Consider the following 18,651-nt stretch of genomic DNA (forward strand, 5'->3'; position numbering starts at 1 on the left):
AGGAATTATGTGGGCAAATATTTATAGGGATATGAAGGTTATGAAAAATGAAAAGTCGATTTCAAAGCGTTGGAAAGGTATAAATTTGCCAACCAAAAAGTTAAAAGAAAATAAATAAATAAATAAATAATCTTAAGGAAGTTGCCTGGCCTAACAAAAAGCTGTGAAAAGGAAGTAACATAAGAGATGAATGGACCCTTTAATACCACCTCAATTAAAATGTTGTCACATTTAGCCGGTTTACTTCCGTAATTGCTTGCGTAACTCATTTGCATCCCTTAAAGCACGTGAGGAAGACAAAATACTACAGTATATATAATCTGCTTTTTATAAAAAATAAATAAATTGAATACTCATTAGTCGATAGTCAATTGCCAATACTAGTATTTATTGAAAATTATTAGGCAAATTCAGGTGCACCGTGCACTCAAAGTTATTTTTATGTTCATTGGTGGTTTATATCACATTTTCTCTTTATATGTAAGAAAAAAATGTAAGAGGATGTACCGTGTACCCGGGTGTATGTAATATGCTCTAAGTGTTTATAGGTATGTGATGCGTGTGAAACAATTTTTTTTTTATTTGAAATTTTTAAATGTTGAAGATGATTTTGTATGGATTTTTTTTTTAGGAATATTAATAGAAAAAGGAAAATGTGAGAATATGTGTGAAGATTTGGAGATAGAAATGTGCTTTCCTTCCTTTCAAATGGAAAATATTTTTAAATATTTGAGAGAATTATGGATTTTTTTTATTCTGTTAAGAAATAAACACAATTTAGTTAAACCGATGAAGGCTCGTGTCAGAGTTTGGGGTCAAAACGTAAGTTCAGTCGTGCCTGAAGTCAAGCAAACTAACAAGAGTGAGTCTCAGACACTTGTTGGAGGCCTTTGAAGTATAATGAGATTGCATTGTTGCACTTGGTAATTAATGCAACAATGTTAGGTGGCAAAGACATCATCAACCCTCAAATAGTTGGAGCTTCAACAAGCTCTGTAATTGTTAGTTTGTTATTTAGTTTCCGAGCTTAATACAAATGGTAATTAGGAAACTACTACCTCCGTTTCAATAAAAAAATTACGATTACTATTTGTACAAATATTAAGATAAAAATGGAAAAGTTGATTGAATATAATAAAATATAGATAAAGTAAGAAAAATGTGTTAAAAGGTGGGTGGGTGTAAAAAATAATAAATAAAGTTAGAGAAAGAGAGTGAAAAGTTGTAAATGTTGTGGGGATAAAAAAGATAAGGTAGTAAATTTTCATGTCCAAAAATATAATAAAAATCAAAGTGTAAGAACATTATGAAACGCATTAAAACGAAAATTATAAAGATCATTTTAAAACAGATGTAGTAGATAGTATTTTGGTATGTAACAATCTCTGAAATTATTATAACTTGGGAAGCAAGTATAACTTTAGTAGATAAGGGTATCTAATTTAGAGTATAAAATGGGTTAGGCCTAGCTAGAAAAGAAGAGGGAAGATACATTGGTGACATGAATCATCCACTGAGACCTATTGTATTATTTTAGAAAAACTTAATAATACGATAATTAATATTTGAGAGGAGGAAATCATAAATTTTTTAATAATTTGTTCTTAAACGTTTGTGACACGTGTTTGGTTATAACATATTTTTTGTCAAACCAAACAACGTAAAATAATTGAAATGAAAAATCGTATATTCATGAAAATATTTTATCCGCTGCCAAACAGAGCCAAGAGAATGGAGTGACTATAAAGTGCAAAGGCGTTTGGTGTTGAGTCACTGCGAGCAAGCTAACCGCGGACAAACACGCACACGCTTGTGGACCATTTGTTTTGCTTTCGGTTGATATGGAATTGGGACTCTAGCTGTCTCCGGAAGTAGTAGTTTTTATGGATTCGCATACTATAATAATCAGAGTAATTGACAAATGCATCGTGTTGGGTACTGGTTGTATCATGTTAAATTTGTATGTGGAAAATAGATTGATTGGAAAACCTCAATGCTAACCTAACATGTTTAATTGAACATCCCTTGTTTTGTTTACGCACTTAACTAATTGAGTCAGAAATCCTTTACGCTAAACTGCTTTGTTCTTGTCGTATCTCGTAATGCAATTGTCTTCGTTCTTATCGGTTACTAGTATTGTATATTAAATTTTCGGTTATTTACTTTTACGTTGGTTGATTCGGGTCAATTTGTATTGAGAATCTCAATGCAAAATAACTTGGTTAATTAGTCATAAACGAAGATGGTTTTGGACTAGGTCGGGACGTGCTTCGTGCCGATCCAAACGTACCATCGGCCTGAATAGGCTGGGCCCATGGCAAACCCACTTATATATATAGTGTCAGGCCGGGCTGGCCGATTTTTTTTTTATAAAGGTGACCTAGGCACGACACAAGCCCACGTACCCTCGTGTCGGACATTCGTGCCTAATCCTAATTTCACTCAATTTAACATTGTTTTGTCGTACTTGGATCGTGTATATATGTCACTACAAAAAAATTGTACCGTTAACGACGGGAAATACCGTCGTTAAAGGCCAATAATTGTTGATTAATGACGGGATTTCCTGTCGCGAACCCGTCATAAAAGGAGGCCGTCGTTAATGAAAAATCCCGTCGTTAATCCGTCGTAAAAGACATTTGCGACGGTTGTTCTCGTCTTTGTTTGGCTGTTAGCCCGTCGCAAAAGGGTTTTTGCGACGGGATTTGCGACCCGTCGTAATTAGGTTGTCGTTAAAGATACAAATTCTTGTAGTGTGTCATGCTTTTTCCAAAACAATACAGTCCGAGCCCAACCCACGACATCATACTCATATCGGGCCATGTTTTTTTTCATATTGGGTTGTACGTACCGTACCTCGGTCCAACCCAGAGTAATCTCTCATCTTTAGTCTTAAATCCTTAATGCTAGTCCTTTTTTCGTGGGATTATTCTTGCGTGGACCTGGTCCACAATAATATTAGTGTGGACTTAAAATTAATAGTTTTCTCTAGACCTGTTTTTACACTCATAATGACCTTTATTGTTCATATAGTAACTATAATAAATTAAACACCAAAAATCTTAAACATAGTAACCATTTTTTGAAGCATAGTAACCCTATGTTTCTAAACGCGAATTGTGACTTAAAATTAAATTATTCAAGCACAACATGTATCAACGCCACTAATTTGATATTTTTTTTCATTATAATCTTAATAAAATGCCAAAATAAAATAAGAACAAGTTGTTGAATTTATTTTAAGGCATGGTCCACAATAAATTTAGTGTGGACCAAGTCCATTTAAGAATTTATGTTTTTCGTGTTGGAATCGTGTTGCTTCGTTGTCAACTTCTGGCAGGTTCAAGCTCAAGCTAGCTGCTACTTAAAATTACGAGTAACACTAATTTAGTCATTCAAGTCAAATGCCAAATTAATAGCCATGTGTCCTTGAGTTGGATTTTGCCTGTTGTAGAAAACGACTTCTCCGATTTTCTGAACTCGAGTTGGACGGTAACTCTTTTTTTGCGATATATAGAATTTGAATTTGCATAGAGCACTAAACATTTATGAATGAAAGAAGAATTGATTAGAGTTCCAGTATTATTTCAAGATCTACATATCTAATATTCACACTTATATACACACATGACACATTCTATCAAGTTAAACTTGCATTAAAAAAGAGTTCACGAAATACAAAACTAATACCTACACTAACTAAACTTTGGAGGTCATTCAAGACTGTTACACTTCCAAAGCTACTAAATTGAGCTCTACGTACTAAGTCGTCTTGTTTATTGTCCTTTAATTGTTCGTGACATCTTGCGCACACCCGGCCCATTCACTTTTCCGTTTGACTTTTAGCCAGGGAAATTAACACCAGGGAGAGCTCCTATATACAAACTTGTGGATTTTCAAATTAATGACAAAGAAAGAAACAAAAGATCAATGGATTCACGACTCGTACATGTGAAGAAATGTTTGATACTCATATACACACATGATGATTATGGTTTAAATCGTCTAGTTAATAATGTGGATCTAACCAGTCTGCTCTAAATATGTGTATTCTACATAAACTTTTATTTATAATCGATCCCTTAATACCTCTAAATTTCTATTGTAACAATATTTTCAAAACTTCTTACATCAAGGTCAACACGTCATGATAATGAGAGTCACGTAATATGAACTAGTCCCTCCGTCCATTCTTATTTGGCCCCCATACTAAATATTTACTTTATTAAGAATTACGTAGTAGGTGTAAAATATCTTTTCAACCGATTTGATAATAATATGACAATAAATTACGACGTAAAACCTAAAATTGAGTGTAAGTAACAAAAGCAGAGGAGAATTATTGTAAATAATACAGCACTACGAATTAATAATAAGGTTCGTAGGCTCCGTTTGGTAAGACGTAAAACTTTTTCAATGTAAAATGATTTTCCATGGAAAACAATTTTCAAAGGAAAATACAATTCCAAACTAGTTTTCTTTTGTTTGGTAACTTAAAGGAAAATGGGAGAAGATGGTGAAGATTGAGGGGAAGAAAGGAGAATGGAGTAGGGAGGAAAGAAGGAAAAGTGGTTTCCCTCCCTTTCAAATGGAAAAGGGTTTTCCACATTTGAGGGAGTCATGTAAAATTGTTTTACATCCCTTACCCAACCAAACAACGTAAAATGATTGAAAAGGGGAAAATCATTTTCCATGAAAACGTTTTACGCCCTACCAAACGGAGCCGTAATCGATATTTTCACTACGTCACGTGTATTTTGATATTCAACTCATGCCTAATGCCCTAGTGTATGGAAGAAATTACTCCGTAACAAATTGACGTTAGATCTGAATTACTACGTATAAATCGACACCAAGTCCTAGGTGGCTAGGTAGAATGTGAATTCGGATATCACCAACACTGACTTATTTACAAAAAAAATGAAGCGTATAAAAAATAAAGTAAGACAAAAATGAGTGTTTAAGACAAAAGTCAACAATAATGCATGCTGATTTGTCGCAAAGACTTTAGAAGCATAGTGAATGGACTTTGCCTACTACTATTTGACTCGCTCAATACTCAATACTCAATACTCAATACTCAATACTCAATAGCCAATCCTACCTACCTACTTATTTATTTCGCCACACGTACGTCCTAAATTAATGTGGACACATCATTGCACGCTCGTACACTAATGTCCCGATTTAATTAAGCACTAATTAATCACATCATTATTGTACTTTTCATTTTTGTACTTCCATCTTTAATCTTTTTGTTCACATAATAATCACTTCCTTGTCAAAATCACTTAAATTCCCACCAAGTGTCGATTCCAAATTTCAAATGATTTAGCGATTACATTACCTCGTGTGAACTTCTTTTTCGTCTAAGAGACATTTCTCCAACATCCTATCCACAGCAAGCTAAGTTCAACCGTGTGAAAAACAACTATGTCAAAGATATCCTTAAATGAATCGGCAATATATACGTCTATTAGGAGACATCCCAACATATAAAATATTGTATTGAATTGAATCTAGCTAGATTTAAATTTAAGTTTAATTAATTTCATGCTTTTAATTCAATCCTAATACTGCATGTAGTGAATATACGTAATTCCAGTCTCTGGGTAACAAATTTTCCACCTTAATAGTGGGATTTCTCCTATTGCGAGTACGTAGTAATTGGGATGGTAGCTTATCAAAATAAATCTCATAAATTAAACGCATGCAAAATGAGGAATATAGAATATTAGAATTTGATTTTGCTTATCAGCGAAAAAGATTACGATATGATCGAGCATATATTACTGATTGTCATAAGAGTATCGCTTACGTCTAAACCGAAGAACACAATCATATGCGGTCTACGTGGCTGTGATATCCACTCCGTTGAAAATGAGAGAGAACTGTACCGTACCGTTGTTTACTTCTTTCTTTTACCTATACATAACTACGTACAAGTACAAAAAAAAAAAAAAAAAAGTATCAATTGAGGTTGGCATGAGTGGTTAAGGGCCTCTTGCTCCTTAACCAAGGTCTCGGGTTCGAGCCTTGAGAATGGAAAAAATCGGCGGTGGGAACTCCTTGTAGTAGAACCAAAAAAAAACAAAAAAAAGTCCCAGTCCACTCTCCAAAACATATCATATATACCATTCCGTATGTATTATATATATACTTCCTCCGTTTCGGAAATATCGCACCATTTATTTTTTACAATATTCACACTACGATTTTGGAATTTGCATACTTTGTCGTGGATTACTTGGGGTGGAAGTAGGGATGGCAGCGGGTCCAGGACCCTATCCGGACCCTGTCGGACCCTATCCTAAAATTAGGATATGGGTCTTTATTTTTTAGACCCTATAGGGTAAGGGTAGGGTATGGGCATATGCTGTTTTTTTTAGGGTAGGGTAAGGGTCTTATTTTTTCAGACCCGTACCCTACCCATACCCTACCCGCGGACCCTTAAGACCCATACCCTACCCATACCCTATATTTAGACCCGCTTAAATTTTGTTATTTTTATGTACTTCACTTTTTTTGTAGGATCTTGATGATGAAGTAGATGATGATATGGACGATAACTACTCTAAAGTACTGAATGGATGTCTATTTATTAACATTAATGTTGTGTAGTTAAGAATGTGGGATTTTGTAACTTATGAGCTTCGTACTTTAAAATGTATTGCATGTGTTTAAGGAAAGACAAGGGTAATTTTTGAAGACTAGCTATTTATTTGTTTTCAATGCCTTACTAATCGTTGTTCTTGTATTATTTTTGCATATTACATATAATTGCATACAAAAAAGAAAATAAAAGTTATAGTTTAACGCGGACCCGCATAAGACCCTAGACCCTACCCATACCCTGTCGGACCCATAGGGTCCGGGTAAGGGTCTTATAATTTTAGACCCTATAGGGTAAGGGTAGGGTATGGGTATATGTCAAAAAGTTAGGGTCCGGGTATTACTAGACCCTACCCAGACCCTACCCATTGTCATCCCTAGGTGGAAGGCAGGAACTCTTTGGCCCATTACTTTATGCGGGAGTACAAAGTCCCATTTTTCTTTTTCTTTTTTTAAATATACAAATTAACTTAAAGTATAGTGTTCAAATGAAACTACAATGGACTTAAGTTATTATTAAGCACGAATTGAACATGTAAAAGTATTGAAAAGAATAGGACGTGTGTATTATGATGAGCATACTTAATTGCGTATATACGGAGAATGTACGTTCGGGAAATGGTGTATTCTTGGTAGGATCTTTACAGCCTATAAGCGTATATTTGGGGTGGGTAGGTTAACATAAATATAGTCAATTGAGTTAGAAGTTAAATCTATTGGCTTGTATAGTACAAGAAGTCACCTAATGTGTTCGTACGTTCCATAATCAATGGGCTACAATGGCCAAAGATTCAAATAAGAACTTCTATTTTACTTTAATTTCTTTTACTTTGCTATTTTTATTTACTTTTCTATATTCCTAGAATCATAGAACTTGTATTTGCAAAGAAGCTACATACATAGATTCGTTAGATGTGAATATTACTCACATGCAAGGAAACTTATGAGCATCTAGAAAAGGTCGTGATTTACTTTTTTTTATTTTTTATTTTTAGGGAAGCATCTCATTCATTAAGTTATACTTACTCTGTAATTTATTTTTCTTATTTTATTATTCAGTTATTCTGACCTCGATAAGCCATTTATTACTAATGAAATATGGAGGAAAAGTTCTTCAAAGGCTGCAGTACACCAGCAGGGTATCAATACTGATTGGTGGCTTTCACTCACCTACTTTTTTCCTTTGTGGTGAAGGCTAATTGTAAATATCACATAATCGTCATATGTAGCAATTCTTAGGTTTTAGTGAGTATATATATCTTGTACATTATTGTAACAATCAATTAAGCTTTGTTGAATGAAATAGAATTAGTCGCATTAACTATTAACCCAAACTTCTCTTATTATAATTCATTGTTTGCTTGATTGTAGTATTTAGAATCATAAAATTCTTTATGGTAGAGCAAGGTTGCGTGTAATCAAGCAGTGAGTGAGAAATACTTTGAGCAAGATTAAACCCTTCTAAGCCAAACACTTTTCCATTCTTTTCTTCTCTTTTAAATCTGCTAAAGTTTGAATCTTGGAATATTTCTGCTTGAATGTCTAAGATAACTTTATTTGATATGCAAGACCCCTTTATCTGCACCCTTATGATGGTCAACATTATGTGGTTGTTGACAAACGCACTGGAGCTAACAATTACAGGGAATGGTGTAGATCCATGGAGGTAATCTTGGCCTCTAAGAGAAAATTGGGGTTTGCCACTGGTTTAACCAAGAAGGACAACACCGACAATGCTAAGAAGGAGCAGTGGGAGACTTGGAACATCATGGTGATAGCATAGTTCACTAGCTCCATGACTCCTGAAGTCAAGAAGTTTCTGATGTTTTTGAACTCTGCTAGTGAGATATGGAAGTAGCTAGGGAAGAGATACTTGCAAACAAGTGGAGCAAGAAAATAAAGACTGAATAGAGAGGTGTATGAGATTAAACAAAGAGGCCAACCCATCTCTGAGTAATACACTCGGATTGGATCTCTGTGAGGATGGGGAGAGATTGAGAGCCTAAACCTCTACCCTCCTATTACTGAAATGACTCCTGAAGTCAATGATTTTGTTCAAGCCTTGAACAAACAACAGAAAGACCATCACTTGTTTTAGTTCCTGAATGGATTGGATGAGGATTGTGCTGCTCAAAGAAGTCGGATCCTCATGCAATCTCCCTTGCCAATGGTGGAAGAAGCATGTGGAATGCTGCAGCAAGAAGAATCCCTGAGAGAAACCCTCCTTGAACTCAAAAGTTAGGGGGAGTCATCTTCTATGTATGGCAAGGGTCAAGAGTACGGTTGCACTATGTGTGGAGGCAAGAATCGCTCTTCTGAGAAGTGTTGGAAGGTCTCTGGATATCCCAAGTGGCACCCCCAATACAAGAAACAACAAAGAGACAAGGAGAAGGAAGGTGCGATTAGGAACAAGCTAGTGGAACAAAAACAAAACTGGACAAGGTCACAAGGTCACAAGGTGGCTGCAAATGGTCAAGTTGTGCAGGATAGTGGTGCATTCACTGCAGAGAAACTGGAGCAACTGATCAAGATTCTCCCATCAATGTGAACCACGAGAAATTCGGCTATGACACAGATGAGGAAATGGACAATAGCTTTGCAGGTATGATATCATGTTTCAATGCTTTTAGTGTTTTAAAAGGCTAGATCATAGACTAAGGAGATTCCGATCATATGATTGGAGATCACAACACATTAGAACATGATGTTAAAGTTTATGGGCCTCCAAAAACTAACTTGCCTAATGGAAAAACAACTAGCATAACTTACATAGGGACTGTCACTCTATGAAATGATTTAAATTTGAAAAATGTGTTTTTTGTACCTGAGTTTAAACACAATCTGATCTTTGTGGGTAAGTTAATACAAGATAATAAGTGGGAATTTTAAAATTCTATCCTAAGATTATTCGAAAATTCCATTGTTTTATTAGAGTAATCGGTAAATAAAAAATATTATATTATGTAGATTAGTAGTGATAGAAATGTTGAAATATATTCACAATAAATTAGATGAAAAATAAGCGATGGAGAATATGTCCAATATATCTAAAATCCATCATAATCACCTTATTATACAAGACAGATACGTAGAATAATTTATCTCTGTCACCCAAACACTTTTCGCCTTTCCTGGCCTCCCACTTGGCCAACACGGATTGGGTGGGGGAGACGTCTCCCAAAAAACTTGCCCCATTGATCATCTGATATCCCTTTATTTGGTTAAAATCGACCTTACCCGTGCAATGATAAATATTAGTAGTCAGACTTTTAATTTTAGGGAAAAATAACATAGATAGATTTTAACATAGTATATAAATCTTTAAGAATGAAAATATGTTGGTAGTTTACATTATTACGTAATATTGTTAGGATATTTATTATCTACAAAATCTTTAAGAAAATCAATAATATTTTCATGGTGCATATTTTTCCTCAAATAAGATTTCGTTCTATTCGACTTATTTTGTCTGAACTTATATTATCTGAAATTATATGAGCTTAACTGAACTTATCTTAACTTATTTTATTTGGGAAAAAAAAAATTATTTTGTCTGAAATAAACTTACTTATATGTGAAAATCTTTGAGAAAAAACTTAATTTTTATGAACTTATATTATTAGAACTTAACTGGACTTAACTAAACTTATCTGAGCTTATTTGTCTGAAATTAGTTAAAATAAGTCGAACATAACTGATCGAGCCTAAGACTACTTATTTTTTTTAAAAAAATATCATAAGAGAGGCGAATCATAGAGTGACATTTGTCATCACCACATTGATTTTCTCTCTTTTAATATAACTATATTAGATCTCGTGCATACACGATTATTCGAAAATTATTATTTGACCATTATAAAATACTGAAATATTAATTATTTAAAGCTAACGTGTAATTAATAAATCTTAAACGTGCTCATTTAATCATTTAATATGCAATTTTTTCCATATTACGTTAGTATATATTTATATGTTTAATATGATAGTTTGACCAAAATATTCGATATGTTTAATATGTTAATTTGTCCAAAGTATTGAGTGAATATATTTTATATTACTAATATGACGATTTGATTGAAATATTAAAAAAAATTGTCTAATAACTGTCTTATTCTATAATCCAATATTTTTTTATCCACAAATAAACAGTTTATACAAAAGAAAAGAAAACAAATAAAAAAAGTGGAGCGTTAAAAGCCGCTCCATATTACTCAAAACCGCCCCACTTTTTCCCCTTATTTTCCATTAGTACCCTTACTTCATCTCACTTTTCAATTCTCTCCCACCACCGCCAGCCACCACCTCCGGCCACCATCGTCGTCCACTATCTCCGGCCACCATCGTCGTCCACTACCTCCGGCCACCACCATCACGTCGTAGGTTACAAAATGCCCGAGTCTTCACAAGAGTTTTTTTTTTTGTCCGAATTTTTTTTTTAGAAACTGGCCGAGTCTTATGAATTTTAAGCTTATACCATGGTACAGACTTATGAGTTTTTAGCTTCGACCATGGTATTGACTTATGCAATTTAAGCTTGTACCATGGAAGGAGCTACAAATTCGTAAGTCTCTATTTTTTTTCCCGATTACATTACATCAAATGCAACAACAAATCAAAATCATAAATAATATACACCTATGAATATTTAGCTTGTATCATGGTACAGGCTTATGAATTTTTAGCTCCTTCCATGGTACAAGCTTAAACTGCATAAGTCAACACCACAATTGAAGCTAAAAACTCATAAGTTTGTACATGGTACAAGCTTAAAATTCATAAGCTTGTACCATGGTACAAGTTACAAATGCATAAGTTTCTAAAATAAATTCCGGACAAAAAAACTCTTGTGAAGACTCGGCCATTTTGTCGCCTACGACGTGATGGTAGTGGCCGGCGATGGCGGCCGAAGGTGGTGGCCGGCGGGTATTTGGGTAAATGTTGAATGAGGGGGTAATAAATAAGGGTATATGGGTAAATGAATGAGGCAGTTTTGAGTAATATGGCGCGATAAATAGTAAGCCCCTAATAAAAAAAGTAGATACGTTTTTTTTAGGGAAGGAGTTTTGACGGGAAAATTTTCCACTAGAAAATGATTGTCATTCCTGATGTCTGCTTTAGTACTATATAATAACAAGGATTTTTTGTCATTTAACACCTTAAAAAAACTAATTTTTGTAATTTAACACCTTACTTATTTTTTATTGTTTTTAAACACCTTAAAAAACAAAAAAATTTAGAAATCAACACCACTTGACAATTTTTGTTAGAAAAAACATTAGTTTTTAACTATGCTAAAGTTCCCAAGGCATGATATGGTGGTAACAACTCCTTCTACCATCAAATTATGCTTTGGAAGTTATAGTATGATTAAAAATCAACGTTTTTTTTCTTATGGAAATCGTTAAGCGTTGTTGATTTATAAATTTTTAGATTTTTAAGGTGTTTAAATATAATAAAAAATAAGTAAGGTGTTTAATTACAAAAACTAATTTTTTTAAGGTGTTAAATGACAAAAAATCCTAATAACGATACATATGGATAGATAAATAGATATATACGAAGTGCTAGATTTTATACGGAGTATTAATTTTCAGATATCTAAAATAGCTTAATTATGGTTCCACAATTTTCCCCCTAATTTATGCCGGAACGCAATTATGTAAAATCTTTTTGCACAAAGATGAATGCAGAGGGACTACGTTACTACGTTAGAGCATTAGTCAATTGCTATGTACATACAAAATCGCAAGATTCCCACCAAAAGTAAGACACCCAACTCCAATGGAAGCATAACAAGACAACAGTTTATCACCTTCCACCACCCCACCCCTTTGGAACATTTAGGCTGCACCTACGAATTTGGCTAAACAAAAAACGGTTACTAATCACAATAACTAATCTGTCTGGTATACATCAATGACCTAACACCACATCTGCGCGCCCTAGCTTTTCTTTTTGGTTTGATTCTTTGAATTACGTCGTATCACACAAGGATGAGATTGGTTGAGCCTCCCTCGCGGTTTGATGTCTACAGATTGTATTCATTTCCCAGTACAGAAAGAAAATTTGTATGACTTAGCTGTTTGCCTTCCTAAAGAAATGGTCTATCTGAAGACACCCTTGAGACTGCAAGCCGTTTGATTTCGTTCCGGACTTGAATCTCTTTGCTGAAACAATGTTGTCCCTTGCATCCTGCATTCACATGGTAAATTGAAATTTTAAAAGTGAAGTCAAGCTGTGGATCTGGGGAAATGAAAGAGTAATAAATGGCATTGAAATGACTCGAAATTCAATTGAACTCAAATGATCAGCTATGAACACCAAATTGCATTATCTTCTGAAGAAGGAATACAATCAGCAATAATTAACTACAGAGGGGAAGGGACACCCAATGAATTTTGTTTATGTTCTCGTATAGTACTTTTAGATATTCGGATTCAATTTCTCATCCTAAAGTAGCTTTACAGTTCAGATCATGCTTAGTTTTCCAAACACACACCTACGAGGATGAATAGAAGGCAACTACTTAAGACTATAGAGGGCTGAGATAATGTGACTACTTTTATTCATGACAACAGGGTGCAAGGGGATCTACTAATGATTTAGATTTGTGCATAAGTATTTGTGTAAACGAAAGTAGGATACATGCAGGAAGTTCTCTGTAGCAATCTCATCTCCACTAATCTAAAAGGTGTAAATTTTGCACACATTGCAAAGTACTCCAGAGGTAAAAGTTATCATACTACCTACACCTCCTCACTCTTATGTAATTCATGATAAAGCCAACAAGAGGATTTAAGAACAAAACCCAGTCCCTCAATAAAAGGAGATAGGGAAGTTGTCGGCACCCATTCCATGTATAAACAAGTAGAGTAACTATAAAAGGAACCAAGCATAAAGGAAGGAATCCTACCGTAGTAGCCAGGTTAAGAGATCTCAGAACCTTAACCCTACCACCCCTTCCATCTGCTCCCTCAGCAATCAAAGTATCAGTATCACTACATGATCCCAGTGGTTTCTTGTTCTGTGGCCGCTTGCACCATTTTCCCAGGTACCTGTTAGCTCCATCCGGTCCAAGCAACCCTCCGGTAAAACATCGATCTCCTGGAGATTTGAAGGGAAGATCATATTTACTAATATAATATATAATTTGACAGTAGTCTCTTGGAGAATTAATAAAACATTGAGACTAAATTGCCTATGGATTAATAATTTGCAACAAAAAAGAACTTGTATTACATACCTGGCTCAGCAAGAGGAATTGGAGAAGAGGTTTCTGCATTGGACGTAAATGAAGGTTGAACTTGTTTGATGTCCCGAAGAAGCAACCCAGAAGCTTCTTTTGTAGCAAGATGATCATTGAGCATTTCATTCCTTATGCCAGCTGAACCAAACAATCCAAATTGGTTATCTGGTTGATGCATCCAGTCCTCCTTATTAGCACAATTGACAGGCTCTGATGATTTACACTTCTGATCATATCTATCCTTGCTACTATCAGCCTTCTGTGGCTCATCCTCGTCATGAATTAAGTAGTCATAATGTCTCACTTCCTTGTGTGGAAGTGTTCCACCATGACCTATGAAATTCACAGTGTCATCTTTTATATTTGTTCCCTTAACCACAAAAGGATTTACACTATCCTCTTCATCCAAATCAATCACTGAAGTTGGGGATTTTCCCTTTTGCTCAACAGTTGAATGTTTGAAAACAGATGACGGCTCTGTGCTTTTATTGACGCTTGGCAAGGTTACATCATCACTATGTTTTTTCTTGGACGGTTTTATGGACCTTAATAATTCATTGTCTTTTGTTTCGACAGCAATCTCCAGTTCCTGAACTCTTGTCTAGTGACAGTAGATTAATGGCACAAAATTAGTGGTAGTCAACCATTTGCTGATGGTAACAAAGCACCAAAAGGAATAACTGAATTACCTTGAGCTTTACAATTTTTTCTTTTGCCTTTTCAAGCTTTCTCAGTGAACGAGCTTCTCCCCTCCCCAGAGAATTGCACTTAGCCATCAGTTCTTTGTAGCTCCTAGGAGAAAAGGAATTCAAATTTCATTCTAGTTTTCCAGAATGCTGGATAAAGCATTATTTATAAATTCAAACAAGTGGTAGAGGATAGGAATAACACCTAAATATAAGGCTCTTAATATTTGGATTCTAAATAGAAACATAGCAAAAGTTTCTGATTTATCTTTTCTAGCAGGGGAAGATACAGACTAAGGAAATGCCATATCTTTATTTAGTAGCAAATATAATTGTCAGTTTTGTCTAGCATACCTCCAGAAAAATATTCACATTTTAAGATTGTAGAGTTGTACATAAGCAAATATTTAGTTGATTCGTATATGAGATGGAAAGAACTCAGACACAAAAATAAATGTCAGTTTCATTGTATTCCCTTATGATAGGTTGTTAACTAGTTATTCTGCATTTGCTTGCCTAACTACACAAGGAGAAACAAAAGAAAGCTTTACTTCAACAAAAGTCGAAACCGCGGCCCTGGAAACCTCTTGCCCATAGGAAAGGAGCAGGGCCGCAGGCAACTAATATGAAACAATACTGTGAAATGCAAACCACTAGGTCAATGGCTTAAAGTAGTGGTAAAAATTTTATAGATTAGACAGCTCAAAATTCAGAATATTTGCAGTGCAGGAAGGGGGATATTCACCCAAGCATATCCAACTATAAACAAATCCTCAATAAATTACGGCAGTATAGAACAGACGAACTACAAATACTCTACAAAAGTCAAAAGGTAAGAAGGTTTGTGACAACTCAGAACATCCCCTAGCAGATATATAATGTTCAGTATCCGAAATTCAAGATCAATAATGCAAACTCAACATGATGGATTAGAATTGCACTTCTAAGCGCCAGAAAGTCTCATTTAGGATCCTTATGTATGCCTGCCTCTACTTGTGCAAATGCTACCACAATACAGTATTTCACAAAAAATGAAGAGGAAAACAGAATACAATTCATTCAATGTTTATTGAAGCAAGTTCCTGTAAGGGACAGTCAAGCAAGTTCCTGTAAATAAGTCAGGCAAAGTTCCTGTAAGGAACAGTCAAGCAAGTTCCTACGCAGTCAAGCAACCAAGTTCCTGCACGCAGTCAAGCAACCAAGTTCTTGCAATTCTGTTTTACAACAGAATGTTTTACAGCTGCTCTTTTTGTCTTCTTAGCTAAGTGTCCTAGTATTGTTGTCAAGATTTGATTGCCCTTGTAATGAGTGGCTATCAGTCATTGGGATTAGGGTTGCATCTCTATATATATCATGCTTGTACTGTTACATTGGATTATCACAAAATGAAGTGAAAAAATGGCTGTTGAGCTTTGAGCAAAACTCTCATAGGAGATGCATTACTGTGGTGAATTTTTTCAATGTGTGCCAAGACTTGCTCAAACCAACACACGTATTGCAGTATTGCACAAACCAAAGACTTTGATATGAAACAAATATAGACTGCCAAATCAGCAAATAATGCAGAACAAAAGTACATCAATGCTTATCACATACTTGTTACGAATGACCAACGACTTCTTGAGTACATCAATTGCATCTTGGGCATTGTTTTCACGACCCACTGTAGCAAGCTTCACAATCTCTTCTTCATCCAGATTACAATCAGACACCCTAAGCACAAATGATAAAGCCAGAAAAACATATTAACACAATAATGTTAAGACTATCATTGGAACATCCATTAACAAGATAAGCACATCCACTCTACGCTTGTACTGACAGTTTTAGGGCAGCAATCTCTTTGATTAACGCCAAATTCCTCTCTTGCAACTTTGAGCATTCCAGATTCGATTTAACTAGATCCTGCATCACGATTCACCAAAGAAATCAACTTATGAACCAAAGCTAGATGCTGGACAGAATGCAGGTGCATTGGACAGTATTAGTAGGGAGATGATGATGCCAAAAACTCACAGTAGACTTTGTTTGAAGCATTGATTGGATACACTCCTTGTTCCTCAAGGCCTCATTCTTTAATACTACTTCTTTGGATAACTGTTCATTGCATATTTGCAGCTGAAACACATGAAAGCCAATAGTGTCAACTGATTTCACATGGCTAATAGAAGATCCAAAAATAATTCAGTGTAATACACAACATTAAGCGTCCACCCTGGCGAAAAATGTTACAAATTAGACTAAAAATGTACGAGAATAGTAGAATCTCCTTAGACAACATCTAATCCCGCATACTTGACAATAGAAAGTTTCTGAAGCAAACACAATAACATTATGTAATCCTTCCTCACATTATACCACTCAAGAAATTCAAGATAACTAAACAGCTAAACTCCCAAGTTGCATTTAAAAAAGATAAGAACTTCAACCTAATCAACCCACATATTCAAATCAAAATGTCGGCTGAATTTACAATCTGTAATCAAATAAAATCATATTGCATAATACTAATATTCAAAATCACAAATTAATACAATTACGTGACCAAATTACCTTACAAGTGAGTTCTTTAGCGTCATTCTGATGCAAATCTAAAGCAGAACTAAGCCCAGAAACCTTAGCTTCTAATCTTTTAACCTCCAGGCGTAACAATTCTGGGGATTCATCGTTGCCGTAGTTGGAGCGTTTCTGGGTATCAATTTGAGATTGAGAACAAATTGGATCCCCAATTGATTGAAAATAAAGACGACCAACGCTTTTCTGGGTACAACCCTGCTTGCATACTGGACATGTCTGCTTCCTCGTCCCTTTACTGTACTCGAACCATTGCTGTAAACTAGGGTTTCACATTTTTCAATCAATTAGATTTGACAGATGAAGAATCCCAAAAGAAAGAAGGAAAACAAATGAAATGAAAGAATGCAGTACCAGAGTTCATGGAAGACATGGCCGCAAATGGAGATAGCTTGAAGGTCTTCAACAATGGGTTTTAGATCTTCGTAACATATTGAGCATATTGTTTTGGTGAAACTATCGGGTGAGGTTCCCACCATTCCCTCAATGAAGAGGAGGAAGAAGATGTGATAATGGTCTTACAGGACGGTTTTGGTCAAAGGAGAGAGAATGAATTTGGGTGGATTTCTGGTTCTGGGTTCTGGGTTGAAGTCACCATAGAAGAAGAGGAAGGAGTGAAATGTGGGAAATGGAGGTGACTTAGGTGAGCATGAAATTGAATTTTTCATTTTTGATTAAGCGGGGGAATTTTTTTTCATGGGCGGGAACATGTTTTGGGGATTTGAGATTTTGTGAACTGAAAATGAAAATTCCTCATTTGCGATGTTCATCGTCAATTTGCCTATAATAGAAATAGAAAGCAAAGGGGAAGTCCGCCGATAATTCAGAAATTTCAGAATATACTTCCTATTTTTTTATTTATTTTTACAGCTACATTTATCTTTTACACTATGGAGTACTTCGTATATTATAACAGATATGAGTGGTTAAGGCCCTCTTGCTCCTTAACTAAGGTCTCGGATTTGAGCCTTGAAAATGGAAAAAATCTCAACTGGCAGGGATGCTGCCCATCGAGGTACCCTTGCAAACTCCAACGGGAACTCCTCGTAGTAGAACCAAAAAAAAAAAAACAGACATCAGAAATGACATACTTCATCTTTTAATAAATACTTGCAATTCCTAGTGTAAACTTTTCCCATCAAAATCCATTTTTCTTAAAAATCATATCTACTTTTTTATTTTTTATTTTCTCTCTTTTTGTATAAATATTTATGTAAGGAAAGAAAAAGTAAGATTATAAAATATGATACGGAGTAGTATAAGACGATTTTTGTAATATTTTAGTCAAATTATCATATCAATAATAGAAAATATATTAACTCAATATTTTTGTCAAATTAACATATTACGCATATCGAATATATGTTATGATAATTTGACCAAAATATGTAATACGTAGTAGGACGAAAATTACATATCAAATGATTAAATGTATACATTCAAGATTTATTAATTACACATTAACTTTAAGGGATAAATATACAAGTTAAATATTTTATATATAAAAAAAAAGTTGTATTTTAACATCCGTGC

General features: G+C 34.8%; 1 protein-coding gene across 1 annotated transcript; it reads right to left on the bottom strand.

The window, feature by feature from the left end:
* Positions 1-12,293: 12,293 nt before the first annotated feature.
* Positions 12,294-17,944, bottom strand: LOC110790038 (uncharacterized). Its single transcript, XM_021994781.2, has 9 exons — positions 17,473-17,944; positions 17,098-17,380; positions 16,561-16,662; positions 16,367-16,449; positions 16,141-16,257; positions 14,548-14,650; positions 13,856-14,459; positions 13,526-13,716; positions 12,294-12,804 (listed from the first exon to the last, which is right to left on the bottom strand). Exons 1-9 carry the CDS (start codon positions 17,595-17,597, stop codon positions 12,688-12,690), a joined length of 1,725 nt encoding a protein of 574 aa, XP_021850473.1. The 5' UTR covers positions 17,598-17,944; the 3' UTR covers positions 12,294-12,687.
* Positions 17,945-18,651: the final 707 nt, after the last annotated feature.

Source organism: Spinacia oleracea, chromosome 2 (genome assembly GCF_020520425.1).
Source record: "Spinacia oleracea cultivar Varoflay chromosome 2, BTI_SOV_V1, whole genome shotgun sequence".
NCBI lineage: Eukaryota > Viridiplantae > Streptophyta > Magnoliopsida > Caryophyllales > Amaranthaceae > Spinacia > Spinacia oleracea.